Source organism: Dryas octopetala, chromosome 6 (genome assembly GCF_963921425.1).
Source record: "Dryas octopetala chromosome 6, drDryOcto1.1, whole genome shotgun sequence".
Classification (NCBI taxonomy): Eukaryota; Viridiplantae; Streptophyta; class Magnoliopsida; order Rosales; family Rosaceae; genus Dryas; species Dryas octopetala.
Window position 1 is genome coordinate 13,563,867 of NC_141371.1, and position 12,998 is coordinate 13,576,864.

General features: G+C 36.2%; 1 protein-coding gene across 1 annotated transcript; it reads right to left on the bottom strand.

Moving 5' to 3' along the window:
• Positions 1–2,619: 2,619 nt before the first annotated feature.
• LOC147282586 (uncharacterized) lies at positions 2,620–11,148 on the bottom strand. The gene is made up of 12 exons (XM_086248233.1): positions 8,687–11,148; positions 8,485–8,590; positions 7,773–8,406; positions 7,528–7,607; positions 7,301–7,441; positions 4,553–4,825; positions 4,201–4,454; positions 3,946–4,119; positions 3,757–3,864; positions 3,601–3,670; positions 3,403–3,501; positions 2,620–2,805 (listed from the first exon to the last, which is right to left on the bottom strand). The coding sequence occupies exons 1-12, from the start codon at positions 11,146–11,148 to the stop codon at positions 2,716–2,718; spliced, it is 4,491 nt and encodes a 1,496-aa protein (XP_086104359.1). The 3' UTR covers positions 2,620–2,715.
• Between the last annotated feature and the right edge of the window lie 1,850 nt (positions 11,149–12,998).

The following is a 12,998-nucleotide window of genomic DNA, read 5'->3' on the forward strand; positions in this document are numbered from 1 at the left end:
TTCATGGATCAATGGGAATGTGACAATAAGGGAATGTGACAATAAGCTGTGCGACTTGAAAAAAGTTGATCAACCAAACCTACCTTTAAAATGAATAATATTAATAACCTTAGCTAGCTATTTGACAATCAAACGAAGCCACATTAATATTTATGTGTATTGTGTGCCAACCTTTGTTATTATATTGAGCATAACTCGTGCTTGCAATTTCTTTTTCCCAATGTACCAAAGAAATGGTAGCAAACAAACACCATTAATTAATAATCCATAAATTTTATTGTACCTAAACGATTTGGACTCATTCTCAAGAATATTTTTATTAATATGAGTTAATTAAACTATTAAATTAGTATATGCAGCCACATGAACATCAAAGCAATGGAATTAAAAAAAGTATATATAATTAAAGAATTAAAAAATAAATAAACAAATAATAAAGAAGATATGGTTAGAGCTCTTAATGTTTAGTGAGCAGGTGCACCCAATCATGATTTAGATATATAATTAAGAGAGTTAATCGATCGGCAGATGCAGTGAACCCACAACCAATTAAAACCAATTAGGGTACTATATATATATATATATATTAATTTTAAGAGATACAGTTGTACTTTCAGATCTTTGGGAGCATAAATAATTAATTTAAAAGATTTAGATCAAGTTGTTTAAGAAAGGCATACGATTAGGTCTTAGGTGGAGATCAATTATTATGTACAAAAATAAATCATGCACGCCCAAAGTGACAAAGAATTATCAGAAAGGCATAACCCATATGCCAAAGTTGGAAAATCCTTTGCAAGAAATGCTCAAACCAAGAAGCACAAAACCCAAAAGTGGTTAATTAATGACCATCTGATATAGTGGAGAGAACTCCATTCTCCTTATGTCGGAGTGAGTCTTGACTCTTAAGTTCAAAACTCAATGATGACAATTGATTAATAAAAAATAAAATAACCTAGCTGTTAGAGAGGAAAAAAAATCTAAATTTTAGTAGGTTTGTTCCTTCTTTGGTGTTAGAGAGGGTACATGTGTCCATTTCTTGATCTTATAGAGGGTTTGTCTCAAGTTTCATCATAAACTCTAGTTTTGTTTTGGTTTGAATGTCATCATGCCTCTCAAAGCAACTGTGGTCATGCATTTTCTTAAGTCTACTTCGTATTTCGTAGCATTGAAGCGAGAAAGAAGAAAGGCTTCAAGTATATATGGAGTACATCGACAAGAAGTCCTGTTGTGGTTTTCCAAATGAACCAACACTACTACAAAAAACGTAATACACAACGGATTTTATCTGTTGTGTAAGCTGCCAAAATACCGTCGTCTAATCGACCGACGTCTATTGGGGTATCATTACACAACGGTTATTTTCCGTTGTCTTTATTACATTAACACAATGGTAATTAATAAAATACCGTTGTATATACATTCTAAAAATCCCATGGTTTAAAGGCTACTGTTGTTGAGTATATAACTACACAACGGTTTTCTCCTCAAACCCATTGTTTTATGTTCTCAAGACAACGGTTACGTGTACTAATACATGTATTTTACAACTATTTTAGTTATAAACACGAGGTGAAATACTCATTCACACAACGGTTTTTGGATTTTAACCGTGGTATAAGTCATTCTAAAAATAGGTGTATAAGATGTGTATATGTCTTTCATACTATGGTGTTTATATGAAACCGTTGTCTTAATTAAATTACCACAATGGTAATGACAAAAAAACCGTTGTATATACATCCTAAAAATCTCATGGTTTAAAGGCTACTGTTGTTGAGTATATATATACACAACGGTTACGTTTACTAATACATGTATTTTACAACTACTTTAGTTATAAACACAAGGTGAAATACTCCTTAAAACAACGGTTTTTGAATCCTAACCGTGGTATAGATCATTCTAAAAATAGGTGTTTGAGATGTATATATGTCGTTCATACTACGGTGTTTATATAAAACCGTTGTATTATGAATTTAAGAACATCAGATTTTAACTATATAACCGTTGTGTAAGATACTAATTTCAAGTTTAATTAGATGTCTATAGATATTAGATACATCGGCTTTCTAAGGTTTGTGTGGTATTGTTATGAATTATACAACGGTTTCTAATATGGAACTATTGTAAGTTAATGTTACAGACCACGATTTCGTCAGAAAAATTGTTGTAAAATGTTCCTGTTTACATTTGGTTCACATAGGCACGCAGTACCTGAAATAGCTAGCTAGGTGTTTTTGGTACAACACCATTGTTCCAAGTAGCATGTTTCCCTTTATAATGTTAACATTCTTAATAAATTATACATTAATTCACAAAATCACAATTTGCTCAAATTTAAACTAATCCACAATAAATAAGGATTTTGTAATTGATAAAGTACCAAATATTAAAAGGAATTTCAAGGTAGCTAGTAATTGTATATATGTAGTTTACTCTCTAAACCCAATGCTATTCACACAACCAGCCATGCCATACACAAAAACCATCTATAACTCAAAAATCAACCATCAAGTTTCTAATCTACCAATTTGCTGCCATCAATCTAATCTAGCAATTAATTAAGCCTAGCTATCAATCTTGGCAGCACACAAAAGAAGCTAGCAAAGTGATCAATGATATATATATACCCCAAGCTAGTCTAGCTAAACACATGGCCTACAAAATCAAGTTCAAAAATGCTATACGTCAAAAATCCACCTTCTACTCGATCTACATATACTGCCCCACAAAGTTTGCCCATTCAGCCCGGACTTCATCGATATCTTCTTGGGTATAAGTATTGTCCTTCCTTCGCTCCCACTGAAACAAGGCAAAAATGGAGTAGTAATTAAAAAGAAAATTCAACTCAAAATAAAAACATAATGAATCCAATAAAGAAATAAACAATATGCCCCTTAGGTAAAAAAGGCCAAGACAACTCATGATATAAGTGCACAACTACATTAATTAAGAATCAAGCACACATATATAACCAGCAAAATGTCCTAAGCTAACTGCACCCAAAACAGAATCCCCCAATGGCCTAAAGAAATTGCACCAGACCACTCATGAATTTGTTATTAATAATATAAGTGCATAACTACATTAATTAGAATCAAACTGAAATCAACCTCAAATTCACACAAGTGATCATCAAACATGGGCCTAGCTATATAACATGGTCACTTCCACAAGTTTGAAAGAATCCACCCAGTATTCCCAATCTGCATGCACCCAAAACAGACTCCCCCAAGCTAATTTGTTTCCTTTTATTCCTTTACTACATTTCCAATTTTTCAGCCACAAAACAAAGAAAAGAATTTCAACATTTCCAAGTAAAAGACAATTTTCATATCACTACTCAGAGTTCACATGACCAACATAATGCCAAGTTGCTTATACTTCACTAATGCATACCTTAGTCACAAAAGCTAAGCTCTCATCTTCAATTATTTCCTTCATAAAACGCATAATAAAATAGCCACACTCCTTATCACTTGGCTGTTGAGGAATGCCCTAAATGCAAATAAACATTAATTAGAATGAGCACATATACAGTCCACTTAGCAATCTGTTATTTGAGTTTTAAAGCAAACTACAAACAAGCCAACCTACCGCCATATTTTTCCAGATTATTGCCTTACGCCCTTGCCTATTCCCTTGAGCATTGAAGATTCTAATCCCACTATCGCATGAAAAACCAAATGATTTTAACACTTGCTGATATATGTAAATGAACTTATAAACTGATGAGGCGTCTAATCAACTTACTTGTCTACCACAGTTTTCCATTCATCGCCGATCAGACGTCTTCTCATTGGGTCCATGAAATAGACAATCTCCTTGTCCGGATTGATAACAGTCAGCATCCAATGATTACTACACATTTATAATTCTCATTAAATACCTTATATGGTTGGAAATCAGTATTTACAATGACCACATAAATGATTAACTTACCCGGAATTGTAAGGGACCAAAAAAATCTTATCATCACGAGATCCAGCGAACCTATCTGCCAAGTACCTTGATCTTTCAGTTACATTTCCACACCCTATCGCACCAGTTCTCGCAGGGTCAACAAAACCAACCATACTTAGCATTTTTGACCTCTTTACCACATCGTAGAGGTGCCTAAAAAAATATTCCGTAAGTAATTGCATAATCTCTTTTGCTGGATATAAATATGTATAGAAAAGTAGTCTCATTAAATACCTCATGTAAACCACAATGCAGGTTGCTGATATTTCAACCATGCCACCAAATTGGACAATATCTTCACACAGAAGGTGGGTTTTACGAGTTGCCCCAAAAACATCTGCCTCTATTAAAAAGTTGATTGTCTGACCATCATTCAATACATTTTGTGCATACATGCACAACAACTTCAGTGGCGTAGGCATTGTTTGAAGATTCAACACAATCCCTTTCCCCCTATTTTGCTTCTCGCCCTTTCCTTTGGCACGTTTCTAGGTTCAATTATCAATATATGTTAGAGGTAGCTTTTAAAAACACCCAAATCAGTTAAAATTACAACAATACAATTAGGTGAGACATAAAAACATACCTCTTTACCAACTTCCTGCTGATTCTGATATGTTACAAGATTTTTCGGCCATGCTACAATTGTCCCAACAGCTTGACCAACAGTTACTACTTCGTCTTTAATTGGGATGGGAAGCAAAACTGAGTCATCCAACGAAGTATAAATTGCAACCCGCAGGCATCCCTCTGCCAAAGGAACACCATGCAGTGTCGGTGGGTTGGCATCGTCAACTTCAAGTAATGTAGCGTATGCAACAATATTTTCAAGTGAGCCAACAGCCAACATGCATTTTTTCTCCTGTGCAAATAGCCAAGATAAAATAGAAGTTAATTTAATGACTTTCACAACAAAAAATTAAGGCAATTAAACGTTGGGTAAGCTAGGATGAAATATATACCTTCGAAACACTATTCTTGTCACTCACATAGTCTAGGTCGACACAGTCAGCATCCAACATGTTCGTGTTGTGCTTCTCCTCCTTTGGATCATCAATCTTTTCCATGCCCATATTCTCAATCTTCTCAATTTCATTCTCCTCATTTATCTCTATTTCTTTCTCCACATTCATATCAATATTCTTCACAACTTTTTTCTCCACATTGGTGCTTGCCTTATCAGAGCCATATTCAGCAGTATGGGGAGTTGGGGGAGTACGGGGAATAGGGACTAACTTTAATGGGGTTGGTCCCTCAGCCTTGGAATTCTCCCCTGCCTCTACTGAATTCAATTTATCCATCCAATATTTTCGCTCCTCTGCTATTATTTTCTCTCGCTCTTCTTCCATGATCTGTTTGACACTTTCTCTTATTCTCTCTTTCATACTCTTTCGTGGAGGGAAGTTAAAGTAAGAACTGGGCTTCACATAACCTCCCACAGCTCTAACTCTCCCTGAGTGCTCAGGGGTCCCTAATGCCATTGTTAGCACATCACTGGTACCAGAAGTAGATAATGTCCCCTCAGATACTTGTTTCTTCAAATCATCCTGCAACCATACATGAAATAAAGCCAAGATAAATTAAATTATTAAAGAACTCAACACTTTCAAATCTAACATTGGCAGATTTATAATCAATGGAATATCTATAGCTTACTTACAATTCTGGCAGCAGTCTCAGCTACTTTTGCATCTGGGATCTTCCCATTTTTATCTTCATGTGCTTTAATCCAAAGGGTTGCTCGATCAAACCCCCCCTCAGGCATTGTTTTCATCTTTAAAATAACAAATAAATGTAAACACTAACCAGTTCATGTTTAATAATCATTGTACCAAGGCAGTTAAAGTAAACACTAACCAGTTCATCCTCCAAACCAGCATACCCTTTACGCGATAGTCTATGATGATACTCATGCTTAGATTTCCTCTCCACTTGTTCCTCGTGAAGTTGCTTCAAAACAGAATATTTCCACACATTGAGTTATATACAAATTTAAAGACAACAATTGTACGAAAATATATGTAGAAAGTAATAGCTTACCCCAAACTGATCCGTAAGCCTATGTAGCACAAACTCCTTCCAATCTGACTTGTCAATAAATTGATAGTCTTTAGGAGGATCACTTAATAGCTCAGGTTGATCTTTGTAAGGGAGAACAAATTTACATGTCAGCCTAGACTTGAATTCTCTCCACTTATTTGATGCAGATGCTAACACCATCTTCTTACATTGAGGACTCAGCACAAAAGCCATCTACAATCAATGATGTACTAGTTAAATAAATGATACTATATAATGTTTTAGTTAAATGATGTACTAGTCATATAAATAACCAAGTATTGTTGCTTACCTCTACATTTTCCCAAATTTTATTTTTCATATCCTCCGTAACATCCTTCCACTTCTTTATGGTAATTGGGATCTTTGTACGTGCTAAAGTCCCAATGTAAGACTGCATTTCGGTTGCTGCCTTCCCATGTGGCTGCCCTTTTGAATTAAACTCCACCACCTTTTTGACTTTCATTATTTTTCGCCTTACAATGCGATGCATTGTAACCATCCCCCTTTTCTTCCTTTTTCCATTAACTGAGCTATCTGTGGTAGCAGTGTCCTTTGTCACCTTCGATTCAGTTACAGGAGGCTCAGCTACCTTTGATTTGGAGGTTTTCTTCCTCGAGGAAGCCACTCTCTTTAGCGCCATTGTCTAGGATGAAATGAAATGATATGAAACAGTTTGTAAATAGAGTATATATTTAACTAGTAAGAAGTATATATAATAGAGACAATACAAAGATCGATTAGCACAGTGTAACTTTTGCAAGATAGATATGTAAATGGAGGATCTTGTAAATGGATCCTTGTTTAATTTTCTAGGGATCTTATAAATGGATCCTTGTTTAATTTCTAGAGACCTTGTAAATTAGAATGAACAACCTGCACGAGAATCACATAAATCATCATGAGACAAAAAAAACTAAATGCAACTCAAAGGGAAGCAATATGAAGCAATCTAGATTTTCCTGGAGCTGCCAATAAAAAAAGACATGCCAACCAAGATTGTCTAGAAAGAGCCAGCAGTGTCAGAATGAATAGAATGCAAAGTTTTCAACCCATTCCAAGATAAGTATATATACGAATGTTCTATTCCTCATTATCCAACTGCATTTAAAGTTGAAAAAATTCAAAGCTCACAATCACCTTGATGATTTCAACAAGCTGGTCTACTCCACTTTCACCAGGAAATAGAGGCTGGCATAATAGGCATTACTTAGTTAGCACATATATGTGAGTCTAAAGATAAAGGAAACTCACATTAAAGAAGAACAACACCTACCTGTCCAAGCAGTAATTCTGCTAGAACACAGCCAGCAGACCAAATGTCAATGGCTGTGGTATACTCAGTTGCACCAAATATAAGTTCAGGTGCTCGATAGTACCTCGAATAGATGTAAGATATGTTGGGTTCCCCTCTTACCTGTCAAATGTACATCCAATTCAGTATTGTAAAACCATTAGCCAGAATGAGCATATTTAAAGAATGCTTGGATGCAGAAAACAAACCAAGACTTTTGCACTCCCGAAGTCACAGATTTTAAGCTGGTGAGTACTTAGCCTATCTTGCAAAGAATGTTGTGAAGCACCTGCAGAACCAGAAATAAAAAAACATTAGAAATAATTCATACATGCAGAAACACACTTAAGAACAAATCACACATTAAAAATAAATCACACAATCATTGCCACACCAAAAATAACCAGTTACCTTATATAAATGCCATTTTGATGCTACTTATCAATCCATATACCCTCACCATCAGGTCTAATGCAGTTTGTAGGATTGTCTCTAACCATTTCATCCAATGTCTCAATAGATGGCAGGCCTCTAGTAAAAGGTTGATGGTCAACCATACTATCCCCTAACTCATCATCATTATAATCGACATCATTGTAATTTCTATCTGGGGTTGATAGAACAACAGACCAAGCAGCATCTGCAGGGTCTTCCACGTAAAAGACTTGACTCACTTGTCTTGCCAAAACAAATTGATCATGCTTGGAACCTATCCTACTAAGATTGACCAAAGTAAAGCCTAGATCATCTATTTTAATTCCATTTGTACTCTCAACCCAATCACACTTAAAGATAGGTATCCTAAACTTGAAATAATCAAGTTCCCATATTTCTTGGATCACCCCATAAAAACACATATTTGTAATGATGGGGTTTTTATCCTTCGCAGATGCAACTTGCATTGTCTCCCCTTGCCAACACACGCCACTGTTTTGAACAGCCCGAACGTCATCACGAGCCTTAGTATTAAAATGAACCCCATTAATGGAATAACTTGCAAATTTTGGGACTTCCATGCATGGTCCATCAGCTAGCCACCTCAGCGTGTCTGGTATGTCATGAGTTTCACAATTGAGTTGAGATCTAACCTGTGAGGATAAGCATTCTAATAAAATACAGGAATTACTTACATACATTAGTGCATCCTTTGAACAAATTAAACTTACTCGATTCTTTAACCAAAGAATGAAAGTGTGATTGTGCTTATCTTGCAGCCACTTCTCATTTTTTTTGAACCTTGGATTTGTAGCCTTTAAATAGCTCATATGATCACTACACAAAATTTGAGATTCCTCAATTAATATTGAGAATTCAGCTAATCAAAGACATAATTAATGAAAAGACAAAGGAAATCTGGGATTGTCTTACGCGATATAAGGTGTCACTTCATATGTATTCTCTAATACAAACAGATGAGCTTGGTCCAAAAGTTCACGATCAACCCTATGTATAGAAGCACCAGATAAGGCCATACATTCCTTAGAAGATCCTTGATTGTGTCTTGATGAGATTCCAATTGAACTGCCAGTAGAAAGATGTTCAGAGCAAAAATCTAAAGCTTCTTCGGCAATATAACACTCGGCAATGCAACCCTCGGGTCGATGGCGATTTCGAACATACCCCTTTAGCACTTTCATATACCGTTCAAACGGATACATCCATCTGAAGTAAACTGGTCCAGACAACTGAACTTCTCTAATGAGATGCACCGTTAAATGAACCATAATATCAAAAAATGATGGTGGAAAGTACTTTTCAAGCAAACAAAGTGTAAGCACTAGATCTTGCTGCATCTTATCTAGTATAGAAGCATCCACCACTTTACTACATATAGAATTGAAGAAGAAACAGAATCTGGTTATAGCATATCTCACAGGCTTCTCCAACACTGAACGTATGGCCACAGGGAGTAATTGTTGCATGAAGATATGACAATCATGTGACTTCATTCCAACAAGTCTTAAATCGTCCATTGATACCAGACTTCTAACATTTGAAGAATAATACTCAGGGACTTTCATACCAAGAAAGGATTTGCATACAGTTCTCTTCTCTTCCCTAGACAGATTCCAACTTGCTGCAGGCATATGTGTTCTTTTTTCTCCAACAATAGGTGCTAATTCCGTACGTACCCCCATGTCCAGAAGATCTAAACGAGCAGCAAGACCGTCTTTTGTTTTTGTAGGAATGTTCAACAATGTACCGATAATACTATCGCATACATTTTTCTCAATGTGCATAACATCGAGAATATGGCGAACATGAAGAGATTTCCAATATTCCAGTTCAAAAAAGATTGACTTCTTCTTCCAACACGCTCTTGTATCACCCTCCACATGGTTACGGGGCCACTTTTTTTTTCCGAAAGGCAAGAAATTAAGACTATCCACCTTTGCCAATACTTCCTCTCCACTTAATGGCACAGGAGCTGGAGAAAGTTCTTGACGATTATTAAATGCAGCCCTTTGATTTCGATAAGGATGAAATCGTGGTAAGAATCTTCGATGGCCTATGTATGAGCATTTATTACCGTGGACCAACCTGTGGGGTTTTGTGTGTTCTCCACATATTGGACATGCATTATATCCTTTTACGACATAGCCAGATAAGTTACCATAGGCTGGAAAATCGTTTATTGTCCACAACAATACAGCCTTTAGAGTGAAATACTCTCCTTTGTATGCATCATACACTCCTACAACTCCCTTCCATAAACTTTTTAAATCATCAATCAAAGGTGCTAGGTAAACGTCTATATCATTTCCAGGTTGTTTAGGACCAGAAATCAATAGACTCAGCATCATGAACTTTCTTTTCATACACAACCATGGTGGAAGGTTATAAGTGACAAGTAAAACTGGCCAGCAACTGTATATGCTGCTTAAAGAACTATGGGGATTGAACCCGTCAGATGCAAGTGCGAGCCTAAGGTTTCTAGGATCTTCAGCAAATTCAGGCCACTTATCGTCCACTAACTTCCAAGATGGAGAATCTGCAGGATGCCGCATCTTACCATCTTTCACTCTTTTATCATAATGCCAAGTCAAACTCTCAGATGTTTTACTAGACTGAAACATCTTTTTAAACCTTGGGATAATGGGAAAGTACCACAACACCTTCGCAGGCACCCCCTCCTTAAGAGTTGAATACCTACTTAACTTCCACCTTGACACATTACAGTTAGGGCAATTAATCTCATCTGCATACTCATTTCTATACAAGATGCAGTCATTAGGGCATGCATGTATTTTCTCATAGTCCATCCCTAAAGCACACAAAATCTTCTTTGCCTCGTACATAGATGTGGGTATGTTATTACCTGATGGAAGAAAATCTCCAAAGGCAATCAAGTAGTCAGTGAAACTTGCATCACTCAATCCATGCTTCGCTTTCAAATTGTACAATCTTACCAGTGCTCCCAACTTGGTGAATTTATCACAACCAGGATACAAAGGTTCATCGCCATCCCCAACCAAATTCATGAAATCGTTAGAATCATTTGAAAATTCTTCCTCTTCATTATCTCCCATATCCACTGTTTCGGAGACAAAATTATCTTCTTGTTCCTCCACACTTCTAGCTGCATTCGCAAATGTACTAGAAACTTCTCCGTGCCATATCCAATTTTGGTAACTTTGGTCAACCCCATTAAAATATAGATGATCCCTTATAACTCCAATCCCAAATTGTCTCATATTTCCACATTTTTGGCAAGGACAATGAATGAGGTTTGGGTTTCTAGCATGCTGTAATGCAAACTTGAAGAATTCTTGAATCCCTAACTCATATGCCCTTGATCTTCTATCCGCATACATCCATGACTTGTCCATCTTTGACTTGTCCATACAAACATGCATGTCATTTATAAAATCATACCAAATATTGACTCTAGTGAAACAAAAAAAATACAAAGATAAACTAAACACAACCACTATACCATTGAACATGGGCATGCAATTGAAAGCTAACTGGTCTTACAGTAAAACCCATATCAGTAAAACCCAATAAACCCCATATCAGTAAAATCAATCACAAACCAGAGAATTTAACACAACCCATGAATATTAACTAAACCCAGAAAAATACCCCAAATTTTTATCAAGCCACAATAACTTCACCCAGAACTAGAACAAGAATAAGAGAGACAGAGTAGGTGACAGAGAGGAAATCAACACTAACCTGCAGGCTGATCTAAATTAGATATTTCAAGCTAGCACAATGCATCTTAAAATTATACACCTAGTTCAGTCTTAGTAATTTCCTCAATTGAAATAAAGCAAACACAATGGAGTAAATGAACTTATATGGTTTCTATAGGGTAGGGGAGGGGTAGCAATTTTCCACTTCAATATACAATTACTTACTCATAACTATTTTTCTCATCAAAATCAAACATTCATTATAATGAGTAACAAAAGTTAATCAATAGCATCAAGAAATCAATATAATCCTTTCAATAGTCTACAAATAAAACCCCTACCATCAAAATAGAAGAAAACAAGATGCCAAAACCAACAAAACGAAAAAAAAAAAGGGCCTGATGAACTCACCTTTCCAATTCAATCAGCAGCCTAGCTATTTTCTTTCCCCAAGCTCAACAATATCACCAAATATCACCAATATGAACTTCACCTTCAGTAAAAACACAAAACAAAAAGGTTTAGAAGAACCTCAAAGAACAAAAATCAGATATGCACAAAAAAAGAAAGAACAAAATCTAATGAGGAAAAAATCCCCCAAAATCAAACCCTATATCAACTGTACCTGAATCGGAGTGCAGAGATGCGCGAAGATGATTCAAGGGAGTGCAGAGATGGCCGGGCGATGAGGAATGGGCGGAGACGATGAGGACGGAGATGGAGGTCGGTGACGTCAAGAGACGTGTAGATGGAGAGCGAGGGACGATGTCGAAGATGGAGATTGACGCGCAATGAGGACAGAGATTGATGCGCGAGAGGGAAGATCGATCGGTGAAGCCAGAGGATTGAGTTGAGGAGGGAAGATCGATTGATCAATGAGGACTAAGTTGTGGGCTAAGTGTGTGTGAGTTTCTGAAAGGTGAAGTCAAAGGGCTTTGACCCAAAAAGACATAATTAAGGCGCGATATATTTCATTAACGCGGTCATGCGCTTGTCAAATACAAAGACCCGCAAAATTTTATAATTTTGTGAAACTTGCCCAACACAACGGTATTCCCTAAAACTATTGTCTGTTAATTATTAGGAAAAATTATCAAACCAAATACCATGGGATAATATACATTAATATAACGGTTTGTTAAAAACCGTTGTGTGGTAAATTAAGATAACGGAAAAAATACAAAACGTTGTTTATTGACCGATGTCTATTACATTTTTTGTAGTAGTGCAAGAATGATTGTGGTTCAATTGGTGAAACTAAGTTTTCGATTGGGGATTAAGAAGTTTCTTGTTTTGAATTTCTTAGTAGTCAAACAAGACATGCAACTTACTATAGATGCAGATTGTTTGCCTTTATCATGGGGTCAGGGTTTTCTCGTGGTGCTAGGCTCTCTTCTAGCACGTGCTTCATGGTTAATTATCGAGTAGAAGAGGTTATATCATTGTTGGTTCTACCCAATCTCTCGAGTTTTTGTTATCAGCCCAGAGAACGTAATAAGAATGTTCGCTATTGTATTCAATTTGTGGCACATCCTATAGCT